Genomic DNA, 24,004 nt, shown 5'->3' with positions numbered 1-24,004 from the left:
TAAAAATAAAAATAAAGCCTGAGACACGGTGGTGCATGCCTGTAGTCCCAGCTACATGGGAGGCTGAGGCAGGAGAATTGCCTGAATCTGGGAAGTGGAGATTGCAGTGAGCCAAGATTGTGTCACTGAACTCCAGCGTGGGTGACAGAGCTAGACTCTGTCTCAAATAATTAATTAATTAATTAATTAAAACCTGAGGCTGAACATGGTGGCTCATGCCTGTAATCCCAGCATTTTGGGAGGCCGAGGCAGGCGATCACTTGAGGTCAGGAGCTTGAGATTAGCCTGGCCAACATGGTGAAACCCTCGTCTTTACTAAAAATGCAAAAATTAGCTGGGTTTGGTGGTGCACGCCTGTAGTTCCAGCTACTCGGGAGGCTGAGGCAGGAGAATCGCTCGAACCAGGGAGGTAGAGGTTGCAGCGAGCCGAGATCTTGCCACTGCACTCCAGCCTGGGTGACAGAGACAGACTCCGCCCCCAAAAAGAAAAAATAAATAAAGCCTGAGAACGGTCTCTGTTACAAGCCGGGTTTAAATAGACCTCCTCTCCACCCTAGTCATTCATACTACTTTCTGCCAACTTCAAGACAGATAAAGTAATGTCAAGATCAATGCCATGTTCGTAACTTGGGAATAATGTATAATTAAATTATACTTTAAGTTAGATTATGCTTGATTTAAATTATACTTCAAATTAAGGAGAGAAAGCAACTATCCAAGACCAGCTTACGGCAGGCAGGTTCCCTTCCCCTAAGAGCTGATGATAAGTGTGTAATTACTGCAGCTCCTCAGAATGATATTTGACCCATGGAAGTACATAACCCATGAATGCTGTAGCTATAGTTGTGAATAGGAGGATAATGCCGATATTTCACGTCTCCAAAAATAGGAAAGATCCGTAATATAAGCCTCGGCCAATATGTAAAAGAAGGCAAAACCCACAAACGGAAACAAGGTTACAGGTGCCATTTCAATAAACAATAGCTCTAAAGCTGAGCCAGTTGGGGCACTTTTACCTTAAAGTTATTTCAGTCTGAAGTTGTTTCTTTTTTTCTCTTTCTTTCTTTTTCATTTATTTCTACCTGAAGTTGTTGCAAGTGGTTTATCATCAGAAGAAAAGCAGTAACAGCAAAATGACAATATCCTCTATGTAAAAATTTATTATTATTATTTATTATTTTTATATATTTATTTATTATTTTATTTTTTGAGACAGAGTCTCACTCTGTTGGCAAGGCTGGAGTGCAATGGCATGATCTCCGCTCACTGCAATCTCCTCCTCCCGGGGTCAAGCGATTCTCCTGCCTTAGCCTCCCAAGTAGCTGGGATTACATGAGTGTGTCACCATGCCCAGCTAATTTTTGTATTTTTAGTAGAGACAGGGTTTCACCATGTTGGCCAGGCTGGTCTCGAACTCCTGACCTCAGGTGATCCACCCACCTCGGCCTCCCAAAGTGCTGGGATTACAGGTGTAAGCCACCGCACTGGGTCAAAATTATTTATTTTTTGAGACAGGGTCTCAGTCTATCACCCAGGTTGGAGTGCAGCAGTGCTCACTGGGCTCAAATAATCCTCCTACTCAGCCTCCTGAGTAGCTGGGATTACAGGCACTCACCACCATGCTCTGCTAATTTTTTTTGTTTTTTGTAGAGATGAGAGTCTCACTTTGTTGCCCAGGCTGGTCTTGAACACCTGGCTTCAAGTGATCCTTCCACCTCAGGCTCTGAAAGGGCTGGAATTACAGGCATAAGCCACCATGCCCGGCTGAAAAAAAAGTTAAGAACAATTAGTATCTGTTATTACTGTGGAGATTGTTGTGGGAAATGCAGACAGGAGCATGGCGATTGCCTGGGTGGGGTTTAGAATATAGCTGTGAAGCACATGAAGCTGTTAGATTAAAAACAGAATTCATAACTCATGAGCTGTTATATTGCACAGTAAGAGTCCAGACAGTTAGGCTGGGCGTGGTGGCTCAAGCCTGTAATCCCAGCACTTTGGGAGGCCGAGGCAGGTAGATCACGAGGTCAAGAGATCGAGACCATCCTGGTCAACATGGTGAAACCCTGTCTCTACTAAAAATACAAAAAATTAGCTGGACATGGTGCACCTGCCTGTTATCTCAGCTACTCAGGAGGCTGAGGCAGGAGAACTGCCTGAACCCAGGAGGTGGAGGTTGCAGTGAGGCGAGATCGTGCCATTGCACTCCAGCCTGGGTAACAAGAGCGAAACTCCATCTCAAAAAAACCAAAACAAAAACAAAAGAGTCCAGACAGTGTGTCAAAATTTAAAGAAGCAGAATTGACCGTGTGTGTGTGTGTGTGTGTGTGTGTGTGGGTGGGTGTGGTGGCACATGCCTGTAATTCCAGCTATTAGGTAGGCTGAGGCAGGAGAATCACTTGAACCTGGGAGACAGAGGTTGCAGTGAGCCAAGATTGGGCCACTGCACTCCAGCCTGGGTGACGGAGTGAGAATTCATCTCAGGGAAAAAAAAAAAATCAGCACTTTGTTTGTGTCAGGCGGTGTGTTTGGTGTTGGGATACGGGAGTAAGCAAGACAGACAAGGCATCTGCTCTTGTGAAGCTTCCAGGCAACTTCGAAGTTAATGGGATGAAAAGTGGGAAGAGCATTCCTGGCACAGGGAACGGCATGAGCGAAGGTCCTGAGGTTGGAAGGGGCTTGGCATATTTCAGAAACAGAAAGAAGCGTAGCTCCGAGGATGGATGACTTGTCCCTAGGATAATGGTGGAGATAGGCAGCGATCATATCCCTTAGCACCTTGGATGTCAGAGTGAGTAGTTTGGGTTCTATCCTGGGGGCAACAGGGTTTCAAAGAGGGATGGTGGGATAGGCAGATTAGATTGTACTTTAGAAGGATCTCCTAGCCAGGTGCCCTGGCTCACACTTGTAATCCCAACACTTCAGGAAACTGAAGCAGGAGGATCACTTGAATTCAGGAGATTGAGAACAGCCTGGGCAACGTGGTAAAACCCTGTCTCTACAAAAATACAAAATTTGGCTGGGCATGGTGACTCACACCTGTAATCCTGGCACTTTGGGAGGCCGAGACTGGGGGATCCCCTGAGGTAGGTAATTTTAGACCAGCCTGGCCAACGTGGAGAAACCCCATCTCAACTAAAATTACAAAAATTAGGTGGGTGTGGTGGCAGGCACCTGTAATTCCAGCTACTCAGGAGGCTGAGGTAGGAGAATTGCTTGAACCTGGAGTACAGAGGTTGCAGGGAGCCAAGATCGCGTCATTTCATTCCAACCTGGGCGAAAGAGCGAAATTTGGTCTCAGAAAACAACAACAACAACAACAACAACAAAGAAAACAACTTAGCTGGGCGTGGTGGCATGCACCTGTAGTCCCAGCTACTTGGGACACTGAGGTGGGAGGATCGCTTGAGCCCAGGAGGTCGAGGCTGCAGTGAGCCGTGATTGCACCACTTCCCTCTAGCCTGGGTGACAGAGTGAGACTCTGTCTCAAAAAAAAAAAAAAAAAAAAAAAAAAAGAAAAGAAAAGAAAAAAGAAAAAGAAAAAAGAAAAAGCAAAAATCAGTGATGAGTTTGTGAGAGGGGATAAAATAGATGCTCAGGCCGGGCACGGTGGCTCATGCCTGTCATTCCAGCACTTTGGGAGGCTGAGGTAGGCAGATCACGAGGTAAGGAGTTTGAGACCATCCTGACCAACATGATGAAACCCTATCTCTACTAAAATTAAAAAAAAAAAAAATGCCAGGTGTGGTGGTATGCACCTGCAGTCCCAGCTACTTGGGAGTCTGAGGCAGGGGAATCGCTTGAATACAGGAGACAGTGGTTGCAATGAGCCGAGATCAGGCCATTGCACTCAGTCTGGCGACAGAGTGAGACTCTCAAAAACCAACAACAAAGTAAATGCTCATCTCTGCACAGAATATCTCTACAAGACCATGTCAGAATTCTCTAGGGTGGTAACCTTCTTGGGAATGAAACTGGGGTGGCTGGAGGACAGGAGCAGGGAGACTTTTCATTCTTTTTTTTTTTTGAAATGGAGTCTCTCTCTGTTGCCAGGCTGGAGTGCAGTGATGTGATCTCAGCTCATCGCAACCTCCACATCCCAGGTTCAAGCAATTCTTCTGCCTCAGCCTCCTGAGTAGCTGGGACTACAGGTGTGCATCACCATACCCAGCTAATTTTTGTATTTTTAGTAGAGACGGGGTTTCACCATGTTGGCCAGGATGGCCTCGAGCTTTTGACCTCGTGATCCACCTGCCTCGGCCTCCCAAAGTGCTGGATTACAGGCATGAGCCACCATGCCCAGCCTTTTTTTTTTTTTTTTTAAGTACGTATTCATATCTTTTTTTTTTTTTTTTTTAAGACGGGGTTTCACCATGTTGGTCAGGCTGGTCTTGAACTCCTGACCTCAGGTGATCCGCCCGCCTTGGCCTCCAAAGTACTTGGATTACAGGTGTGAGCCACCACACCGAGCCTGTATTCATATCTTTTAGAAACAGGATCTCACTCTGTCCAGCCAGGCTGGAGTACAGGGACACACTGCAGCCTCAACTTTTTGGGTTCAAGCAATCCTCCTGCCTCAGCCTTAGTAGCTGGGACTACAGGTGTACACCACCACGTCTGGCTAATTTCCCTTTTTTGTAGCGACAGGGTCTCATGTTATCTAGACTGGTCTTGAACTACCATCACACCTCAGCCTCCCAAAGTGCTGGGATGACAGACATGAGTCAGCATGCCTGGCTTATCTTTATTTTTTTTTCTTTGAACCATATGGATGTATTAGCTATTCAAGACTTACATGCCGGGGGCGGTGGCTCAAGCCTGTAATCCCAGCACTTTGGGAGGCCGAGGTGGGTGGATCACAAGGTCAAGAGATCGAGACCATCCTGGTCAACATGGTGAAACCCCGTCTCTACTAAAAATACAAAAAATTAGCTGGGCATGGTGGCGCGTGCCTGTAATCCCAGCTACTCAGGAGGCTAAGGCAGGAGAATTGCCTGAACCCAGGAGGTGGAGGTTGCGGTAAGCCGAGATCGCGCCATTGCACTCCAGCCTGGGTAACAAGAGCAAAACTCCGGCTAAAAAAAAAAAAAAAAAAAAAAAAAAAAAAAGACTTACATAATTATTAAGAAAAAAATATGGGCTCAGCTTGAGTGGGTCAAAGGAATGGATTTGGAATTCGTCACAGCTGAGGACTGCCTCTCTTTATAATTTTTTAATATGGAGTCTCTTTCTGTCACCCGGGTTGGAGTGCAGTGGCCTGATCTTGGCTCACTGCAACCTCTGCCTCTCGGGTTCAAATACTTCTAGTGCCTCAGCCTCCTGAGTAGCTGGGATTACAGGCATGCCCCGGTTGATTTTTGTATTTTTAGTAGAGGCGGGGTTTCGCCATGTTGTCCAGCCTGGACTCCAACTCCTGATATCAGGTGATCCGTCTGCCTCGGCCTCCCAAAGTGCTGGGATTACAGGTGCGAGCCACCGCGCCTGGCCGAGGTCTGTTTCGCTAAGCAGGCACTAACCTGGAACCACTGAACTCCAGCCTAGGCGACAGGGCGGGACCCTGTCTCTAAAAAAAATGAAAAAAAAAAAAAAAAAAAAAAAAAAAGGCATCCTTGAGGCCCAGACCGGGTCCCTCCAGCCCTCTCAGAAGCTCCCCCCTCCCCTCCTCCTTCAAGGATACTGAGACCACTCAGCTGCGTTGAAGGTCGCGGGCGTGACTCCTCCGGTCAGGCTCGTGGGCGGCACCCGCACATGCGGAGCCTGCCACCCACTGGGCGAGAGCGGTACTGCAGACGCGGGTGCCTGAGTCGCCCCAGCAGGTCACTTTGCTGTAGACGTTCACTGAGCCTTTTTGGCTCCAAGCAGAAGGGGTCCCTGCCCTCATGTGGTTTACAATCTAATGGAACTAATACCATCAACAGAAGTAGCTGGTAGCAACTTATTTATTTATTTATTTATTTAGAGACGGAGTCTCGCTCTGTTGGCCAGGCTGGAATGCAGTGGCACAATCTTGACTCACTCCATCCTCTGCCTTCTAGGTTCAAGTGATTCTCCTGCTTCAGCCTCCTGAGTAGCTGGGATTACAGGCCCGTGGCACCGGCTAATTTTTTGTATTTTTGGTAGAGGCGGGGTTTCACCATGTTCCTCAGACTGGTCCCGCTCGTGATCTGCCTGCCTCTGCCACTACGCCCGGCCGCGACTTCATTTAAAAAAAATTTTTTTGGCCAAGCACGGTGTCTCACGCCTGTAATCCCAGCACTTTGGGAGGCTGAGGTGGGCGGATCACCTGAGGTCGGGAGTTTGAGACCAGCCTGATCAACATGGTGAAACCCGGTCTCTACTAAAAATACAAAATTAGCTGGGCGTGGCAGCGCATGCCTGTAATCCCAGCTGCTCGGGAGGCTGAGGCAGGAGAATTTCTTCAACTCTGGAGGCGGAGGTTGTGGAGAGCCAAGATCATGCCATTGCACTCCAGCCTGGACAACAAGATTGAAACTCCATCTCAAAAAAAAAAAAAAAAGTTATTTCTTTACAGCAATGCAAGAAAAAACATGTATTGTTTTGTTTTGATTTGGGTTTTGGTTTGTTGTTAATAGAGATGGTGTTTCCCTATGTTGCCCAGGCTGGTCTTAAAGTCCTGGACTCAAGCAATCCTCCTGCCTCAGCCTCCCAAAATGTTTGGATTACAGGCATGAGCCGCCACACCTAGTCTTTAGGAACTTTATAATCTGCTTTTTGATGAAAGCTTTTGTTCTTATAATACAAGTACTATATATTCATGGTAGAAAATTTAAAAAGAAAATTTAAAGCCCAGACATAACTTCTGTGAACATGTGAGTAGAGCCTTTGCAGAATTGTCCCATGTGTTTTACAAAAATGCAAGTATACATTTAATATTTTGTAGGCTGCTTTCTTGTTTTTAACAGCTTTATTGATACATTCCAATTAACCACCTTTTCACATATCATATATCTGCTTTGTTTTAAACTTAATGCAATAGTGGATGATTAATAATCATGTAATACAAATCACTGCTGTAGGTTGAGGAAGGTGCTAGGTGCTTTACACACATCATCATATTTGGTTCTCTCAGAAACCCGGACAGTAGGTCCTATTATTTTCCTCATTCTGCAGATGAAGAAACTGAAGCATAAAATGACCCATCCTGCAATAGCAGCAGAACCTGGATTTAGTTTTAGTATTTTAAGACAGGGTCTTACTCTGTTGCCCAGGCTGGAGTGCAATGGCATGATCTTGGTTCACTGAAACCTCTACCTCCTGGACTCAAGTAATCCTCCATCTCAGCCTCCCAAGTAGCTGATATTACAGGCGTGCACCACCATGCCCAGCTAATTTCTGTATATATGTATTTTTTTGTAGAGACAGGGGTTCGCCATGTTGCCCAGGTTGGTCTTGAACTCTGGGGCTCAAGTGATCCTCCTATGTCAGCCTCCCAAAGTTCTGGGATCATAGGTGTGAGCCACCTTGCCCAGCCAGAGGTGGACTTAAATCCAGCTTTGTCTGAGAACCTGAGTTCTTAACCATTTTGTTATGCCTGCCCTGTGCCAGGCTTCGAGGGAATTTAGAGGAATCTGAAAAAAAAAAAAAAAAAAAAAAAAAGGGTCTCCTGGCAGGGTGCGGTGGCTCACACCTCTAATCCCAGCACTTTGGGAGGTCGAGGTGGGTAGATCACAAGGTCAGGAGTTTGAGATCAGCCTGACCAACATCGTGAAACCCCATCTTTACTAAAAATACAAAAATTAGCCGGGCGTGGTGGCATGTGCTGGTAATCCCAGCTATTCAGGAGGCTGAGCCACTCAGTGAGTCAAGATCGTGCCACTGCAGTCCAAACTAGCAACAGAACAACACTCTATCTCAAAAAAGAAAAAGAAAAAGGAGGGTGTCTCTTGAGGCTCACAATGGAATGAGGAAGCAAAACAGTCATCATACAAGGTACAGGGAGTTGAACATCACCGGGGGATCAAAGGCCAGGGTCAGGATATAACCAGAAAAGGCTGCCTGAAAAAGGTGAGCACCAGCTGTGAGGTATGCAGCCAGAGGTGGGGAACTGTGTGGGGCTGGCCTGAGCAGAGCCTCAAGTGTAGACAAGTGTATGAGTATCAACAGGGACCAGTAAGGAAAAATAAGTGAGCACCAAATTCTATGGGATCACAGAGATAGGTGATGCTGGGGCTCTGCCCTCCAAAGCTGACAATCCAGCTAGGCAGAGGGTTGAGGGGTGGGGGTAGGAGCACAGAAATAAGTAATAGCCATCACTGTGCATTGCCCTCCCCGTGCGTCAGGCTTTCTATCTACGTGGTCACATTTAAGCTCACAACATCTCTGGAAGAACCAGTTATTAGCCCCATTTATAAATGAAGAAAGAAAGGCTCAGACAGGTAAAGCAGATTGCTCTAGGTCTTCCCAGTAGGAAGGGTTAGGGCCAAGCTCAAACCTGGGTGGCTCAAGGTCCAAGTCCAGTGTTCTAACCTGCACAGCTACACTATTCAGCCTGCCCCGGCTGGACTGCCTCCTTCCACTGCAAAGAAAGCAACTCTCATACCCAACCTTTTTTTTTTTTTTTTTTTTTTTGAGACAGTCTGGCTCTGTCACCCAGACTGGATCTTGGCTCACTGCAACCTCCATTTCTCAGGTTCAAGTGATTCTTGTGCTTCAACCTCCCAGTAGCTGGGATTACAGATGCCCGCCACCATGCCTGGCTTTTTTTTTTTTTTTTAAGATGGTGTTTCACTCTTGTTGTCCAGGCTGGAGTGCAATGGCACGATCCTGGCTCACTGCAACCTTCGCCTCCCAGGTTCAAGCGATTCTCGTGCCTCAGCCTCCCAAGTAGCTGGGATTACAGGCATGTATCACCATGTTCAGCTAATTTTTGTATTTTTAATAGAGCTGGGGTTTCGTCATGCTGGCCAGGCTGGTCTCAAAAACCCCTGACCTCAGGTGATTCTCCTGCCTTGGCCTCGCAAAGTGCTGGGATTGCAGGTGTGAGCCACCATACCCAGCTTCTCTGGGGGTATCCTTTAGAAAGAGATCTTTCTGGAACACTCTTCCCATCCCAACCCAAACTTGTTTCTGACTCACTGATATTTATTTGGGGGTAGGTGACTTAGATGTCACCTCCTACGGGAGGGCAGACTGACTGGACTGACTGCCCCTCCAAAGCCAAATGCAAGTTTGATCTGCTTCCATTGACTCCGTACCTCCTCGGTCAGGACAATTCGAACAGTTAACAGTTATTGAGCACTCACTTTGTGCCAGGCACTGTGCCGAGTGCAGTATCTCAGAGTGGTTAAACATGGAGGCTTTGGGGCCAGACTTCCATATTTAAATTCTGACTCTGGTTCAGGAACAGTGGCGGACACATGTAATTCCGCCACTTGGGGAGGCTAAGGTGGGAGGATTGCTTAAACTCAGGAGTTGGAGATCAGCCTGGGCAACACAGCAAGACTCCCATCTCTACCAAAAAAAAAATTAGCTGGATGAGGTGGCATGCACTCGTAGTCCTAACTACTCAGGAGGCTGAGGTGGGAGGATCACCTGAGCCCAAAAGTTCAAGGCTGCAGTGAGTCGTGACCGCACCACTGTGCTCCAGCCTGGGTGACAGAGCAAGAAAAAAAAAATTCCAGGTCAGGCACCGTGGCTCACACCTGTAATCCCAGCACTTTGGGAGGCTGAGGCAGGCAGATCACCTGAGGTCAAGAGTTCAAGACCAGCCTGACCAATATGATGAAACCCCATCTCTACTAAAAATGCAAAAATTAGCTGGGTGTGGTGGCACGTGCCTGTAATCTCAGCTACTCAGGAGGCCGAGGCAGGAGAATCGCTTAAATCCGGGAGGCGGCGGTTGCAGTGAGCCGCGATAGTGCTGTTGCACTCCAGCCTGGGCAACAAGAGTGAAATCCCGTCTCAAAAAAAAAAAGAAAAAGAAAAAGAAGAGAAAAATTCTGACTCTATCACTTAAAGGGCTGTAGAACAGGCAAAGACTTAACCATTTTGTCCCTCAGTTTCCGTCTCCATAAAGTGGAAGTGTTGTGTTGTAATGACTAAATTAATACATGGGAAGGGCCCATGACACAGTAAACGCTTACAAGTTAGCTAATATCTGTATCCTATAAAGTCCTTGTCATAACTGCAATTCCCAGATGAGGCTCTAAGAGGTAACTTGACTTACCCATGATTACACAGCTAAGCAGCAGATCTGATGCTTGACCTTGACACCAAGGCCCATGCCTTCCTGCCTTCCCATTGTAGAGGTCATCACACTGGTTGTTATAACCTGGTTACCTGTCAGTCTTTCCCTCTGGACTGGGTGTTCTACGGGGACCACTGTTGTGGCACCAGCCCAAGGACTCACTTGAGACCCTAATTGAATGAATTAATGTTGACACATCTGTAATCCCAGCACTTTGGGAGGCCGAGGCAGGCAGATCACTTTGAGCTCAGGAGTTCAAGACTAGCCTGAGCAACATGGTGAAACCCCATCTCTACTAAAAATATAGAAATTAGCCGGGTGTGATGGTTCATGCCTGTAATCCCAGCTACAGAGGAACCTGAGATGAATGGGAAGATTGCTTGAGCCCAGGAAGCTGAGGCTGCAATGAGCTGTGATCGCACCACTGAACTACAGCCCAGGCAACAGAGCAAGACTCTGTCTCAAAAAGAAAAGAAAAGAAAAGAAATTGTCCAGGTAAGAGATGAGAATACCTTTGACCAAATTGGTAGCTCTACCAATTGGTAATGTAAGTGGTAAGAAGTGGTCAGATGTTGGGCTTGGTGGCTCCTTCCTGTAATTCCAGCATTTTGGGAGGCTGAGGCAGGAGGATCACCTGAGCCAAGGAGTTTGAGGCCATCCTGGACAACAAATTGAGATCCTGTCTCTACATAAAAATTAAAATATTAGCTGGGCATGGTGGTGCACACCTGTGGTCCCAGCTGCAGGGGAAGCTGAAGTCAGTGGGAAGATCACTTGAGCCCAGGAAGCTGAGGCTGCAATGAGCTGTAATCACACCACTGCACTCCAGCCTGGGCGGCAGAGCAAGACCTTGTCTAAAAAAAAGTGGTCAGATAGTCAGACGCTAGATATATTGGAAAACTGGCAAGGTTTGTTATTGATGGATTGGATATGAGGAGTGTGTGTGCGTGTGCGTGTGTGTGTGTGTGTGTGTGAGAGAGAGAGAGAGAGAGAGACAGAGAGAGAGAGGGAGGAACGGAGGGAGGGAGGGAGAGAGAGAAAGAGGAGTCAAAGATGACTCTAGAGTGCTCAACCTGACTTAAGGAGTGGTCATTTAGAGGTAGGGAAAACAATTTACATAAAGTGCTTAGCACAGATATGGACAGAAAATAAGTGCTCAATAAATATCAGATATTCTTTAGATATTCTTTGTATTAGTGATTTTGGTTTCCTGAGCAGTCTAACTTCGGTCACCCAAGGCTCTGCAAATGCTGAGCAAACCTGGCAATAACATCGTAGCTATCACTGGGTGTGACGGTGCGCATCTGTAGTCCCAGCTACTTGGGAGGCAGAGGCAGAAGGATCGCTTGAGTCCGGGAGTTCTGGGCTGTAGTGCACTATGCCAATTGGGTGTCTGCACTAAGCTTGGCATCAATATGGTGACCTCTGGGCCACATTGATGGAGTGGGGGGCCACTAAATTGCCTAAGAAGGGGTGAACTGGCCCATGTTGGAAACAGAGCAGGTGAAAACTCCAGTGCTGATCGGTAGTGGGATTGTGCCTGTGAATAGCTGCTGCACTCCAGCCTGGGCAACATAGCAAGACCCCGTCTCAAAAGAAAACAAAAGCAAAAAAAAAAAGCATAGCCATCATGTTTCTGCATGTGCTGTACATATATACTCTCAAGCACATGGTAGACAGAATCTTTACTTAGAAAGGCTACCCTGCAAGGTGTATGAAAAAATTGAAAATGAACATTTCTTCAATTTCTTAATACATTCCAGGCATTGGGTATTTTTCACTTAATTCTGTCTCCACCACTAGACTGTACACTGCATGAGAGAGGGAGCTTACAGTTCTGTGGACTAGTGTACACACTTAACACATGGTAGTCACCTTAGTTAATATTTATTAAATGAACACCTACATTAACAGAGATGGAGACTGAGTAACTTCCCAAGGTGGAGCTGGGTTTTAATAAATGTTTGTTGTAGGCCGGGCATGGTGGCTCATGCTTGTAGGCCCAGTACTTTGGGAGGCCGAGGCAGGTGGATCACTTGAGGTCAGGAGTTTGAGACCAGCTTGGACAACATGGTAAAACTCTATCTCTACTAAAAAATACAAAAATTAGCCAGGTGTGGTGGTGTATGTCTGTAATCCCAGCTACTTGGAGGCTGAGGCGGGAGAATTGCTTGAACCCAGGAGACAGAGGTTACAGTAAGCCGAGATCACACTACTGCACTCCAGCCTGGGCAACAGAGCAAGACTCCATCTCAAAAAAAAAAAAATTGTTACATAAATGATTGAATAAATGCATATTACATTATTATATTCCTATTTTAGAGAAGAGAAACCACAGCTGATGACAAACCAGAGATTTGAACCCAGGAGTTTCTGATCCCTGGTCTTGAACACTTTCTTTTTCTTTTCTTTAGAGACAGTGTCTTGCTATGTTGCCCAGGCTGGACTTGAACTCCTGGGCTTAAGGGATCCTCTGGCCTCAGCCTCTCAAGAAGCTAGGACTACAAGTGAGTCTGGCTAGCTGAGACCCTTTGTATGGCCCCACTGTGGGGCCTCAGATACCCTTTGGCTGTGTTTGAGGATGCGTTTGACAGATTTGACGATCCTGATTGTACCATGAGGTGTAAAAACTTAGGCTACTCGAGAAAGATTGAAGGTTAAATCAGATCGTAAAGTTCTAGTAATATGATCCTAAGTTTTTGCCTTCATGAAACTGCATGACCTAAAGCATCAATTTCAGCTAAACTGCCCAAGGCCACACAGGCTGTAGGGGAACAAGACATGAGCCCAGACTTCTCACACCAGACTTCCTGTTTGTTCTCCTACCCAGGAGTTCTTTTTTTTCTTTCTTTTGAGAAGGAGTATCACTTTTATTTATTTAATTATTTTGAGTTGGAGTCTCGCTCTGTTGCCCAGGCTGGAGTGCAGTGGCATGATCTTGGCTCACTGCAACCTCTGCCTCCAAGGTTCAAGTGATTCTCCTGCCTCAGCTTCCTGAATAGCTGGGATTACAGGCCCACACCACCACACCCAGCTAATTTTTGTATTTTTAGTAGAGATGGGGTTTCACCATGTCGGTCAGGCTGGTCTCAAATTCCTAACCTTGTGATCTGCTTGCTCAGCCTCCCAAAATGCTGAGGTTACAGGTGTGAGCCACAGCGCCCAGCCGGTGTTTCACTCTTGTTACCCAGACTGGAGTGCAATGGTACGATCTCCGCTCACTGCAACCTCCACCTCTGGGTTCACATGATTCTCCTGCTTTCGCCTCCAGAGTAGCTGGGATTACAGGTATGTGCCACCACCCTGGCTAATTTTGTATTTTTAGTAGAGACGAGGTTTCATTATCTTGGTCAGGCTAGTCTCAAACTCCTTACCTCAGGGGATCCACCCACCTTGGACTTCCGAAGTGCTACGATTACAGACAGGCATGAGCCACTGCGTGTAGCCCCCAGGAGCCCCTGATCTGAGGCACAAAGAGGCTTAGGCGGTGTCCGAATATATTTTATGGTAACCTCTTCTCCCAACAATGTCTGCTATACTGTGTGTTTACACGTAGGTGTGTTTTTGGAGGAAAGAGTTCAAAGTTTTCATTACTTTTTTTTTTTTTTTAAATAAAGAAAAAACTTGCCGGGCGAGGTGGCTCACGCCTGTAATCCCAGCACTTAGGCGGGCGAATCATGAGGTCAAGAAATTGAGACCATCCTGGCCAACGTGGTGAAACCTTGTCTCTACTAAATACAAAAATTAGCTGGGCGCGGTGGCGGGCGACTATAGTCCCAGCTTCTTGGGAGGCTGAGGCAGAAGAATCGCTTGAACCAGGAGGCGGATGTTGCAGTGAGCCGAGATGGCGTCAGTGCACTCCAGCCTGGTGACAGAGTGAGACTACATTTCAAAGGAAAAAAAAAAGCTTTATTGCCCAGCCTGGTCTAAAACTCCCAAGCTAAAGCAATCTGCCCAACTCAGCCTTCTCAGCCTCCCAAAGTGTTGGGATTACACGCATGAGCCACCACGCGGATTTTCATTACATTCTCAAAGGGGCCTATAATTTAAAAAAAAAAAAGAAAAGAAAAAAAAAAAAAAAGCTTACTGTCATTTTATGTTACATACTTTTTTAAAGTTTTATTTTAAAGCTTTTAGGCAATAGAAGGAAGAAAAAGGAAGGAAGAAGGGGGTGAGTAGGAAAGAATTGTGCAGAAAAAATTTAACAGATGTCCGTGTGTGTGTGTGTGTGTGTGTGTGTGTGTGTACCAGGCTAGCGTGCAGTGGCGCAATCTCAGCTCACTGCGACCTTCCCCTCCCAGGGTCAAGCGATTGTCATGCCTCAGCTACCCGGGTAGCTGGGATTACAGGCGCATGCCACCATACCTGGCTAATTTTTGTACTTGTAGTAGAGACAGGGTTTCACCATGTTGGCTAGGCTGGTCTCGAACTTCTGATCTCAAGTGATCCGCAGGTCTCCGGCATCCCAAAGTGCTGAGATTACAGGCGTGAGGTACCACTCCCGGCCAGATGTCTATTATTGTTTCCAGAATTTCAAGGAAGAGAACCCAGTGTGACCAGAGGTCAAAAGATGAGAATGTTAAGTCAGGCTAGGATCCAGATCTGTTGGCACCAGTTCCAGTGCTCTTTCTAGTTCCTGTTGCTATTCATTCGTATCAAGTATCTGCTTTGTGCCGGGTATGATTCCAAATTACATCATTCCCAGATTATTCTGAGAATGCTGCAGTGGCAAACTCTTGGTATCACAGAATTTATATTCTAGTGGGGGAAGACAGACAAAATAGTATAACGACGACGGTGCAATGTTATGTGCCATGAAAAAACGCTGAGTCAGAGGATGGCGAGGAAGGGGAATGGAATTTTAGATAGGGCGGTCTGGGCTCAGAACCTCCAGATGGCCATCAATGGACTCCAACGAAGGGAGCAATCCCAGGTGCCAGGGCGTCCCACACAAACCTCTGTAGCGCTCCCGCTTCGCCTAGCCCAGGTGGGGAGAGTAGGGATACCAGAGGGCACACGCATGCGCATGAAGGAAACGGCAAAGCCTGAAGGGAGGTGCAGGGCGCATGCGCTCTCTTGCCCGAGACGCCGAGGATTTTGACAGAGACCCGGTGGGCCCGAGTGATAGTGCCCTTGGGAAGGCGTTGCCCAATAAAAACTTCCTTTGGAGGTTGTAGTCCCACCCACAGAGCCAATTTTCTACTTCCGCTTCCGGCGCTGCGGAGGTCCAGGTCGAAGATGGCGGTAGCTGTTACGTCTCGGCTTTCTAGGCTGCTGGGTCGGTCCCGCCCACAGCTGGGGCGGCCTATGTCGAGTGCCGCCGAGAGCGGAGAAGGTTCAGGTATGGGGGTCGAGGGGTCGGGCGTCAGTCCCACTCGGGTGAGGCAGGGCGGGACTGTGACCTTGGTCCAAGGCCTTGCGGGAGGGAAAGTGAGACCCGGGCCCGCCCCGCACCGGGGCTGAGCGGTTGTGGCCTCTCCGCAGCTCGCATGTGGAAGATGCTCACCTTCTTCGTCGCGCTCCCGGGGGTGGGAGTCTGCATGCTGAATGTGTACCTGAAGTCGCAAAAAGAGCACGAGAGACCCGAGTTCGTCGCCTACCCTCATCTCCGCATCAGGACCAAGGTACGCTGTTGCCTCTCTCTTCAAACGTCCGTTCTCTGTGCCTTAGTGCAAGCTCTTCATTCTCTAAAAGCGTGGGTGCCAGGCGTGTACAGCTCGTTTAATCCTCACAAACAGAAAATGTATTTTCTTCCATTTTGTGGAAGGACAGCTGAGACTCGGGATGACGTCTCAGTTTTCTTCAGGGTCAGTGAGTGCCCTTCAGTTTCCCGTTTCTCCGATTCATCACGCCTCCTGTCGTCTGATACAGTTCTGAAACAGGTGTCCGTTGTGTAAAGCGTGGCGTTTGGGAGATCTTATTAGAGTGGTAAAGTCTGAAGGTGGTTCGCCTAAGACCTGGGCATCTGGCAGCTACTAGTTGGATAATGAAGAGACAGACAGCTTTCTGTATTCCTTATCAATACCTTATTTTCTCCACTGTGTTATCATTTGGCTGTTGATGTAGATATAGTACAGTGGTTTGTCCTCTGTTGTTTGCTTTATCTTTAACGAGGGCCTGGTGGCTCATGCCTGTAATCCCAGCACTTTAGGAGGCCGAGGCGGGCGGATCACGTAAGGTCAGGAGTTCCAAGACCAGCCTGGTCAACATGGCGAAACACCGTCTCTACTAAAAATACAAAAATTAGCCGGGCGTGGTGGCGGGCGCCTGTAATCTCAGCCACTCGGGAGGTTGAGTCAGGATAATCGCTTGAACCCGGGAGGTGGAGGTGGCAGTGAACGGAGACGAACCATTGCACTACAGCCTGGGCGACAGGAGTGAAACTCCATCTCAAAATAATAATAATAATACACTTGATCTTAGCCAAAAGGCCAAGAAGCGATGAAAAAAAATTATTACATCACCTAGCCCACATAGGATTGGCCTCATAGAAACTTAACCTAGACTCTTGAATTATTGAGTCTTTGAGCAGCACAACCACCCTTGCACAGTGGCATTAGAAGCCAAACAGCAAAGGTTTCTAAGCCTCAGCACTGTTGACATTTTGGGCTGAATAATTCTTGTGCACTGTGAAATGTTTAGCCGTATCCTTGGCCTGCACCCACTAGGTGGCAGTAGTACCTACTCAGCTCCCCCTACCCCCACCATCACAGTGTCTCCAGATACCACCCGGTGTTCCCTGGAGGAGCAAAATCACCCTGGGTTGGAGACCATTGCCCGAAAGTAATGCTTTTTCAAAGGTAATGGGCAAGATAATTAAGGGTGAGTTGCAGTTTCCCAGCCCAGATACTGTTTGAAGTTTGGGATGGTGCCAGAAATGTGCATTTAATTATCTTCCTCCCCTAATTCTCACTGCCACCATTTTGATACAGGTGATTTGAGGATTATGCTTTCATAAACACAGCATTGGATATGCTAGTTACTAGGGAGAGGATTATAAGTAACTAACTTTAGCTTGCATTTTCTGCCATCCATATTTGTTTCTGCAATTAAAACTATCCTGTAGGCAGGATAACTTGAAGAGCTCCCTTGGTAGTTAGAAGAGCTCCTTTAAATAGTGGGAAGGTTGAACTATGCCAGTAGATAAAGGACTAATTTCCATATTGTTTTTATATATGATCTGTCACCTGTTTTAAGCAGTTCATGGCAGTGTTCTTTCTGAACTATTATCCGGAATTATCTAACTGACATCTTCACTCCACAGCCGTTTCCCTGGGGAGATGGTAACCATACCCTATTCCATAACTCTCATGTGAATCCACTTCCAACTGGCTACGAAGATGAATAAAGAGAATCTGGACCACTGTCTGGGCATCAGGGACCACAGCACTGGTTTGGACCATTACTCTGCACATGGACCAGAAAAAGTATATGGGACCTTAAGCTCACCTTCTTTACCTGTATCAGTTGATGACTGGTATACTGATCTTCCATTCTTTTGCTTGTGGCAGGAGATGGCTTAAATAAATAACTTAAACTTAGATTGGTCATGAGCTGAGAGTTATATTCTTTGGTTGTGGGTTTGTTGTTGTTGTTGTTGTTGTTGTTGTTTTTCCAGAAATTAGCATTTGAGCTTGAAGTCAGTGCCAAGTTGACAAGAAATTGGCGTTAGAGTTATTTCTGTTTCCACAGTGAAGGTCCAGGCTGCTGTTTAGCGTTACAGGTCCAATTCAGGCCAATGAATGAGTGCTTATTACAGTCCCCCTTGGTTTCTTGTGCCTGATGTTAGTAAAGCCAAGGGACCAAGTGGAGTGGTGCGAATTAAGCATCAAGATTGGTCCTTGGCTGGGCACATGGCTCATGCCTGTAATCTCAACATTTGGGAGGCCGCAGTGGGTGAATCACTTGAGGTCAGGAGTTTGAGACCAGCCTGGCCAACATGATGAAACCCCATCCACTAAAAATACAAAAATTGGTTGGATGTGGTGGTATGCATCTGTATCTTGGTATAGAGGCTTGAACCCAGGAGGTGGAGGTTGTAGTAAGCCAAGATTGTGCCACCGTACTCCAGCCTGCACGACAGCAAGACTGTCTCAAAAAAAAAAAAACAAACCAAAGATAGTTCCTTGACAGGCCTAGGATGTCAGAAACTTTTAATGGCTAGCAGAATGTCTGCATTTTATACCTGACAGAGGTACCTGTGTTTCTCAAGAGGAAATGCTTGCTCTGGGTCTCATCTTTTTCCTGTCCCGTTCCACTACCATTTGCTGTAGAATCTTCCCTGTCGTCAGATAATTTTCTCCAATGTGTCAAGTTCTTACCTTGAGGTAATCTCCTTCAGGGCTGGTAGGGTCAGAAATCTTAAGAGAAATAAAGGGAGTGTGACACATTTCTGCTTATAGTATTGGCTTTGTTTCTGGAATTAAAACTATCCTTTAGCCATAAGAATTAGGAGAAATGAAAAAAAAAAGTAAAAAGAAAGGCCAGGCAGGTTGGCTCACGTCTATAATCCCAGCACTTTGGGAGGCTGAGGCAGGTGGATCACTTGAGGTCAGGAGTTCGAAACCAGCCTGTACAACATGGCAAAATCCCATCTTTAAAAAAAAAAAAAAGAATTAGTAGAAATGCAGTAGTTGTAGTAGTTAGAAAACCACTGAGAGGGCAATTAATTGCACATCAAAATTTAAAACCTTTTTGGGAGGCCTAGGTGGGCAGATCATGAGGTCAAGAGATGGAGACCATTCTGACCAACACAGTGAAACCCCATCTCTACTAAAAATATAAAAATTAGCTGGGCGTGGTGGCGCATGCCTGTAGTCCCAGCTACTTGGGAGGCTGAGCCAGGAAAACTGCTTGAACCTGAGAGGTGGAAGTTGCAGTGAACTGAGATCGCGCCACTGCACTCCAACCTGGCGACAGAATGAGACTCTCTCAAAAAAAAAAAAAAAAAAAATTTAAAAACCACTTTTTTTGTTAGATGGAGTCTTTTTGTCATGCTGGCTATAATGCAGTGGCACAATCTCAGCTTACTGCAACCTCCTTTTTCTGAGTTGAAGCGATTCTTCTGCCTCAGCCCCCTGAATAGCTGGGACTACAGGTGTGCACCACCATGCCTGGCTAATTTTTTTTGTATATTTAGTAGAGATGAGGTTTCGCCATGTTGGCCAGGCTGGTCTTGAACTCTTAACCTCAGGTAATCTGCCTGCTTTGGCCTCCCAAAGTCCTGATTACAGGCGTGAGCCAGTGTCCCTGGCCAGAGCGGGTTTATTCTTAAGGCTCAAAGGAACACTTGTGGTAACGGTCAAGAGGCAACGAGGCATTTCATAGTTTATTACATTAAACTGGTAATGTAATGGCAAAGGTAAGGTATATACAGTACAGAACAGAGAATCTCATTATCTTTGCCATTTTGTGATATAACAGCCTGCACTTCTCAGTCCCTATAGAGCTGTTTTGCTTGAGGCCAGTCTGAGTTTAAGATAGATGTATTATACTTACTTCAGCTTGCTGCCTGGCCTCACTTGGCTGGGTTCCAAACATCTTTTGTAATCCTTGGATAACGGACCCTAGCCAGTCATAAAATATAAATGAAGAATGTTTTGAAATGACACCTAAAGTCAAGTCACGTTAAATATGATGTAGCAGCCGGGCGCGGTGGCTCAAGCCTGTAATCCCAGCACTTTGGGAGGCCGAGGCAGGTGAATCATGAGGTCAAGAGATCGAGGCCATCCTGGTCAACATGGTGAAACCCCGTCTCTACTAAAAAAATACAAAAAATTAGCTGGGCATGGTGGCACGTGCCTGTAATCCCAGCTACTCAGGAGGCTGAGGCAGGAGAATTGCCTGAACCCAGGAGGCGGAGGTTGCGGTGAGCCGAGATTGTGCCATTGCACTCCAGCCTGGGCAACAAGAGCGAAACTCCGTCTCAAAAAAAAAAAAAAAAAAAAAAAAAATATGATGTAGCAATTGGTAAAGTGGAGAAAAGACAATAGAATTAGGGCCTTCTATAAATCGGGTTTATTTTTCAGACGGTCTTGCTCTATCACCCAAGCTGGAGTGCAGTGGTGCAATCACAGCTTACTGCAGTCGCCACCTCACAGGCTCAGGTGATTCTCCCATCTCAGCCTTTCAAGTAGCTGGGACTGAAGGCACACACCACCATACCCGGCTAATTTTTTTGTAGAGACAGGGTTTCACCATGTTGCCCAGGCTGGTTTCGAATTCCTGAGCTCAAGTGATCCGCCCACCTCAGTGTCCCAAAGTGTTAAGATTACAGACATGAGCCACCATACCCGGGCTGTAATTCAACCTTCATACTATTTTTGGGCATATAATAAAATTAAATTACACAATTGTGGGGATCACGTGACATTCTAAAGTCCACGAGTTCTCTTCTGAGCCTGACTTTTTTGATACCATAATATATTTGTGTAGCCCATTGTGGCAATAAATTTTAGAAATAGTGAGGTTTTGGCTGAGTGTGGTGGTTCATGCCCATAGTCCCAGCAGGTGGGCAGATCACCTGAGGTCAGGAGATCAAGACCAGCCAGGCCTACATGGTGAAACCCTGTCTCTACTAAGAATACAAAAATTAGCCAAGCATTGTGGTGTACACCTGTAATCCCAGCTACTCAGGCGGCTGAGGCAGGAGAATCATTTGAACCCAGGAGTTGGAAGTTGCAGTAAGCTGAGATTGCGCCACTGCACTCCAGCCTGGCTGACAGAGCAAGACTGTCTCAAAAACAATCAGTGAGGTTTCTGATGGCCATACTGTACCACCTAGCTTAGACAAGTCACATTTTCTTCACCTTTCACAAAACACAAAACTCCCAGTGTATATATGAGGTTTGTAGGATAACAGGGTTAATAGTTCCATAAAATGCACTGAGTTCCAGAGGCAAATAATGATAGAAAATGTTACAATTTATTCCATCTTCATGATTACAGACATTATAGGGCAGGATGAGTAAACAAGGCAAATAAAGCAAGCACCTTCAGCTTCCCCCCCATTTAACCAGATGCAGCATTTTGACATTTTTAGGATATGCAGTTGACAATTCACCGACTTGGGTTGATAGCTGGCAACAGATCTTTGCACGTTAGGTTCTTCCTCCACAGCTATTCCAAGTATCTTAATTCGTGAACTAAAAATTAAGAGAGCACTGAGAGCTCTGAAATGGTGTTCACTGCAACACTCTTGCAGCTTACACATCTTAACCTGACACCTCTCGTGAAGGCAGGGAACTGTGTTAAAAGTTGTCTTCCTCTTTGCTAATCCAGGCCACCAGCAATCTTAACCACTGGTCACCATATAAAAATAAAAGTGTCCTCAAAAGCACTTCCTGAAACTGTTCTGCCCAGATCCCTTTTCAGAGCATTAGTTCCCTGAGAGAAAAAAGCAGCCCTAACCAATTGCTTTCATGAACAATGACCCCAGTGCAGTGTATATGATGTCCTTTGCAGCAGAAATCAAGAGGTCAGGCACCTCTGCTCATTCTAACTAGTTTATCATTATTTGCATACAAGGTATATTTATGTAAAGTTGATTCCAGACCAAGTATTGCAACCATAATTTCAAAAAATTGTTCAATTTTAGCACACTGAGTTCCTGCAAGATGCCCGAGCAGGTGAAAAATAATCTCAAAGAGTTCATCATCTTTTACAATTGAGAGGAAAACATCAAAGGAGGAAATAAAACTCCTCTCGCCTCAGTTCCTCCTGAAATCTGATGGCTATCTTCACAGATTCAGTTGACAAAAATCCAGAGTTCTCAGTTTCTGGACTTGAGGACTCCTTCATGGTGTCTATCAAGGTCAAGAAGAATTTTCAGGCTTTTCTTTGCCATGGCCCATGAATTCCAGTCCTTCAATAGGAATCTCTTTCTCCTTTATTGCTTTCTGGTAAGAGGAGAAAACACATTTTGAAGACCTATATGAAGCTTGAGTTGCAAGCTTTGTAAATAAAATATGACAGCACAAAAGTAAAGTCAAGCTGACTATAAAGACTCATAACCATGATTCAAACTACATACTTTTTAAAAACAAGTACTGGGCTGGGCGCGGTGGCTCAAGCCTATAATCAGTCCCAGCACTTCGGGAGGCCGAGGCGGGTGGATCACGAGGTCAAGAGATCGAGACCATCCTGGTCAACAAGGTGAAACCCCGTCTCTACTAAAAATACAAAAATTAGTTGGGCATGGTGGAGCGCGCCTGTAGTCCCAGCTACTCGGGAGGCTGAGGCAGGAGAATTGCTTGAACTCAGGAGGCGAAGGTTGCCGTGAGCCGAGATCCCGCCATTGCACTCCAGCCTGGGTAAGAAGAGCGAAACTCCATCTCAAAAAAAAAAAAAAAAAAACAAGTGGGCCGGGCGCGGTGGCTCAAGCCTGTAATCCCAGCACTTTGGGAGGCCGAGGCGGGTGGATCACAAGGTCAAGAGATCGCGACCATCCTGGTCAACATGGTGAAACCCCGTCTCTACTAAAAATACAAAAAATTAGCTGGGCATGGTGGCGCGTGCCTGTAATCCCAGCTACTCAGGAGGCTGAGGCAGGAGAATTGCCTGAACCCAGGAGGCGGAGGTTGTGGTGAGCCAAGATCGCGCCATTGCACTCCAGCCTGGGTAACAAAAGTGAAACTCGGCCTCAAAAAAAAAAAAAAAAAAAAAAAAAAAATTAGCTGGGCATGATGGCGCATTCCTGTAATCCCAGCTACTCAGGTGGCTGAGGCGAGAGAATAGCTTGAACCCAGGAGGCAGAAGTTGCAGTGAACTGAGATTATGCCACTGCACTCCAGCATGGGCAACAGAGCGAAACTCTGCCTCAAAAGTAAATAATAAATAAAAACCGGAAGTACCATAATGAATAAATCAAGCGTTAAGACCTGAGGGAGACTGGAAAAGGAGTTGTGAGGGAACCGTTAAAATTAAGTGAAGTTTGAAAAATAACATCACTTTGTGCTACTGAAAGACTCAGGTTCAAATCTGGGTTCCAGGACTTACACTGGCTATGAGCCACCCTCGCTTCCCTGAACTGTAAATGGGATCAAGACAGCAACTACCTGGGGGAACTACCGTGAGGATGTATTACGTTAACTTATTGGAAGTGCTTTTGCCCAGTGCTGTTCTTACAGTTCAAAGCAGTTCCACATCCATTAGGCTAGAGTGACCATTTCCTATCTGGTTGGGGGGACTGGTAGAGAGAGAGAAACAAGCTACTGAAGGGCTTATAACGACAAAACAATGTGATCCTCCAGTCTGAAGTATAACCCCGCCAAGACCCCAGCAGTAATAGTGGAAAACTGCACCACCTGCGAAAGAATCAAGGAAACCTGATTCTAGTGAACCGGGACCAATCACTTCCTACTTCCGTGTGTTAGTTCTCTATCTATACAATATGATATGCCCACCTTGCAAGTTTAGGATGAACACCAAATGAACCAAAGGATGTGAGTGTGCCTTTTTTTGAGACGGAGTTTCGCTCTTTTTGCCCAGGCTGGAATGCAACGGCGCGATTTCGGCTCACTGCAAACTCCGCCTCCCGGGTTCAAGCAATTCTACTGCCTCAGCCTCCCGATTAGCTGGGATTACAGGCATGTCACCATGCCCAGCTAATTTTGTATTTTTAGTAAAGACGGGTTTCTCCATGTTGGTCAGGCGGGCCTCGAACTCCCGACCTCAGGTGACCTACCCACCTTGGGCTCCCAAAGTGCTGGGATTACAGGTGTGGGCCACCGCGCCCGGCCGACTGTGCTTCTTAAAAAGAAAAGCACTGCACCAATATTTGTCATTCGGAGAGACACCCAA

The 24,004-nt window shown here is 46.4% G+C and overlaps 1 protein-coding gene across 1 annotated transcript; it reads left to right on the top strand.

Moving 5' to 3' along the window:
• Window positions 1–15,394: 15,394 nt before the first annotated feature.
• On the top strand, window positions 15,395–17,745 carry COX6A1 (cytochrome c oxidase subunit 6A1). Its single transcript, XM_010342812.2, has 3 exons — window positions 15,395–15,545; window positions 15,689–15,828; window positions 17,469–17,745. The coding sequence occupies exons 1-3, from the start codon at window positions 15,443–15,445 to the stop codon at window positions 17,550–17,552; spliced, it is 327 nt and encodes a 108-aa protein (XP_010341114.1). The 5' UTR covers window positions 15,395–15,442; the 3' UTR covers window positions 17,553–17,745.
• The last annotated feature ends 6,259 nt before the right edge of the window (window positions 17,746–24,004 follow it).

Source organism: Saimiri boliviensis, chromosome 7, assembly GCF_048565385.1.
Source record: "Saimiri boliviensis isolate mSaiBol1 chromosome 7, mSaiBol1.pri, whole genome shotgun sequence".
Lineage (NCBI taxonomy): Eukaryota > Metazoa > Chordata > Mammalia > Primates > Cebidae > Saimiri > Saimiri boliviensis.
Note: the sequence above shows the minus strand (reverse complement) of the source record. Positions and strands in the feature narration are given on the sequence as shown.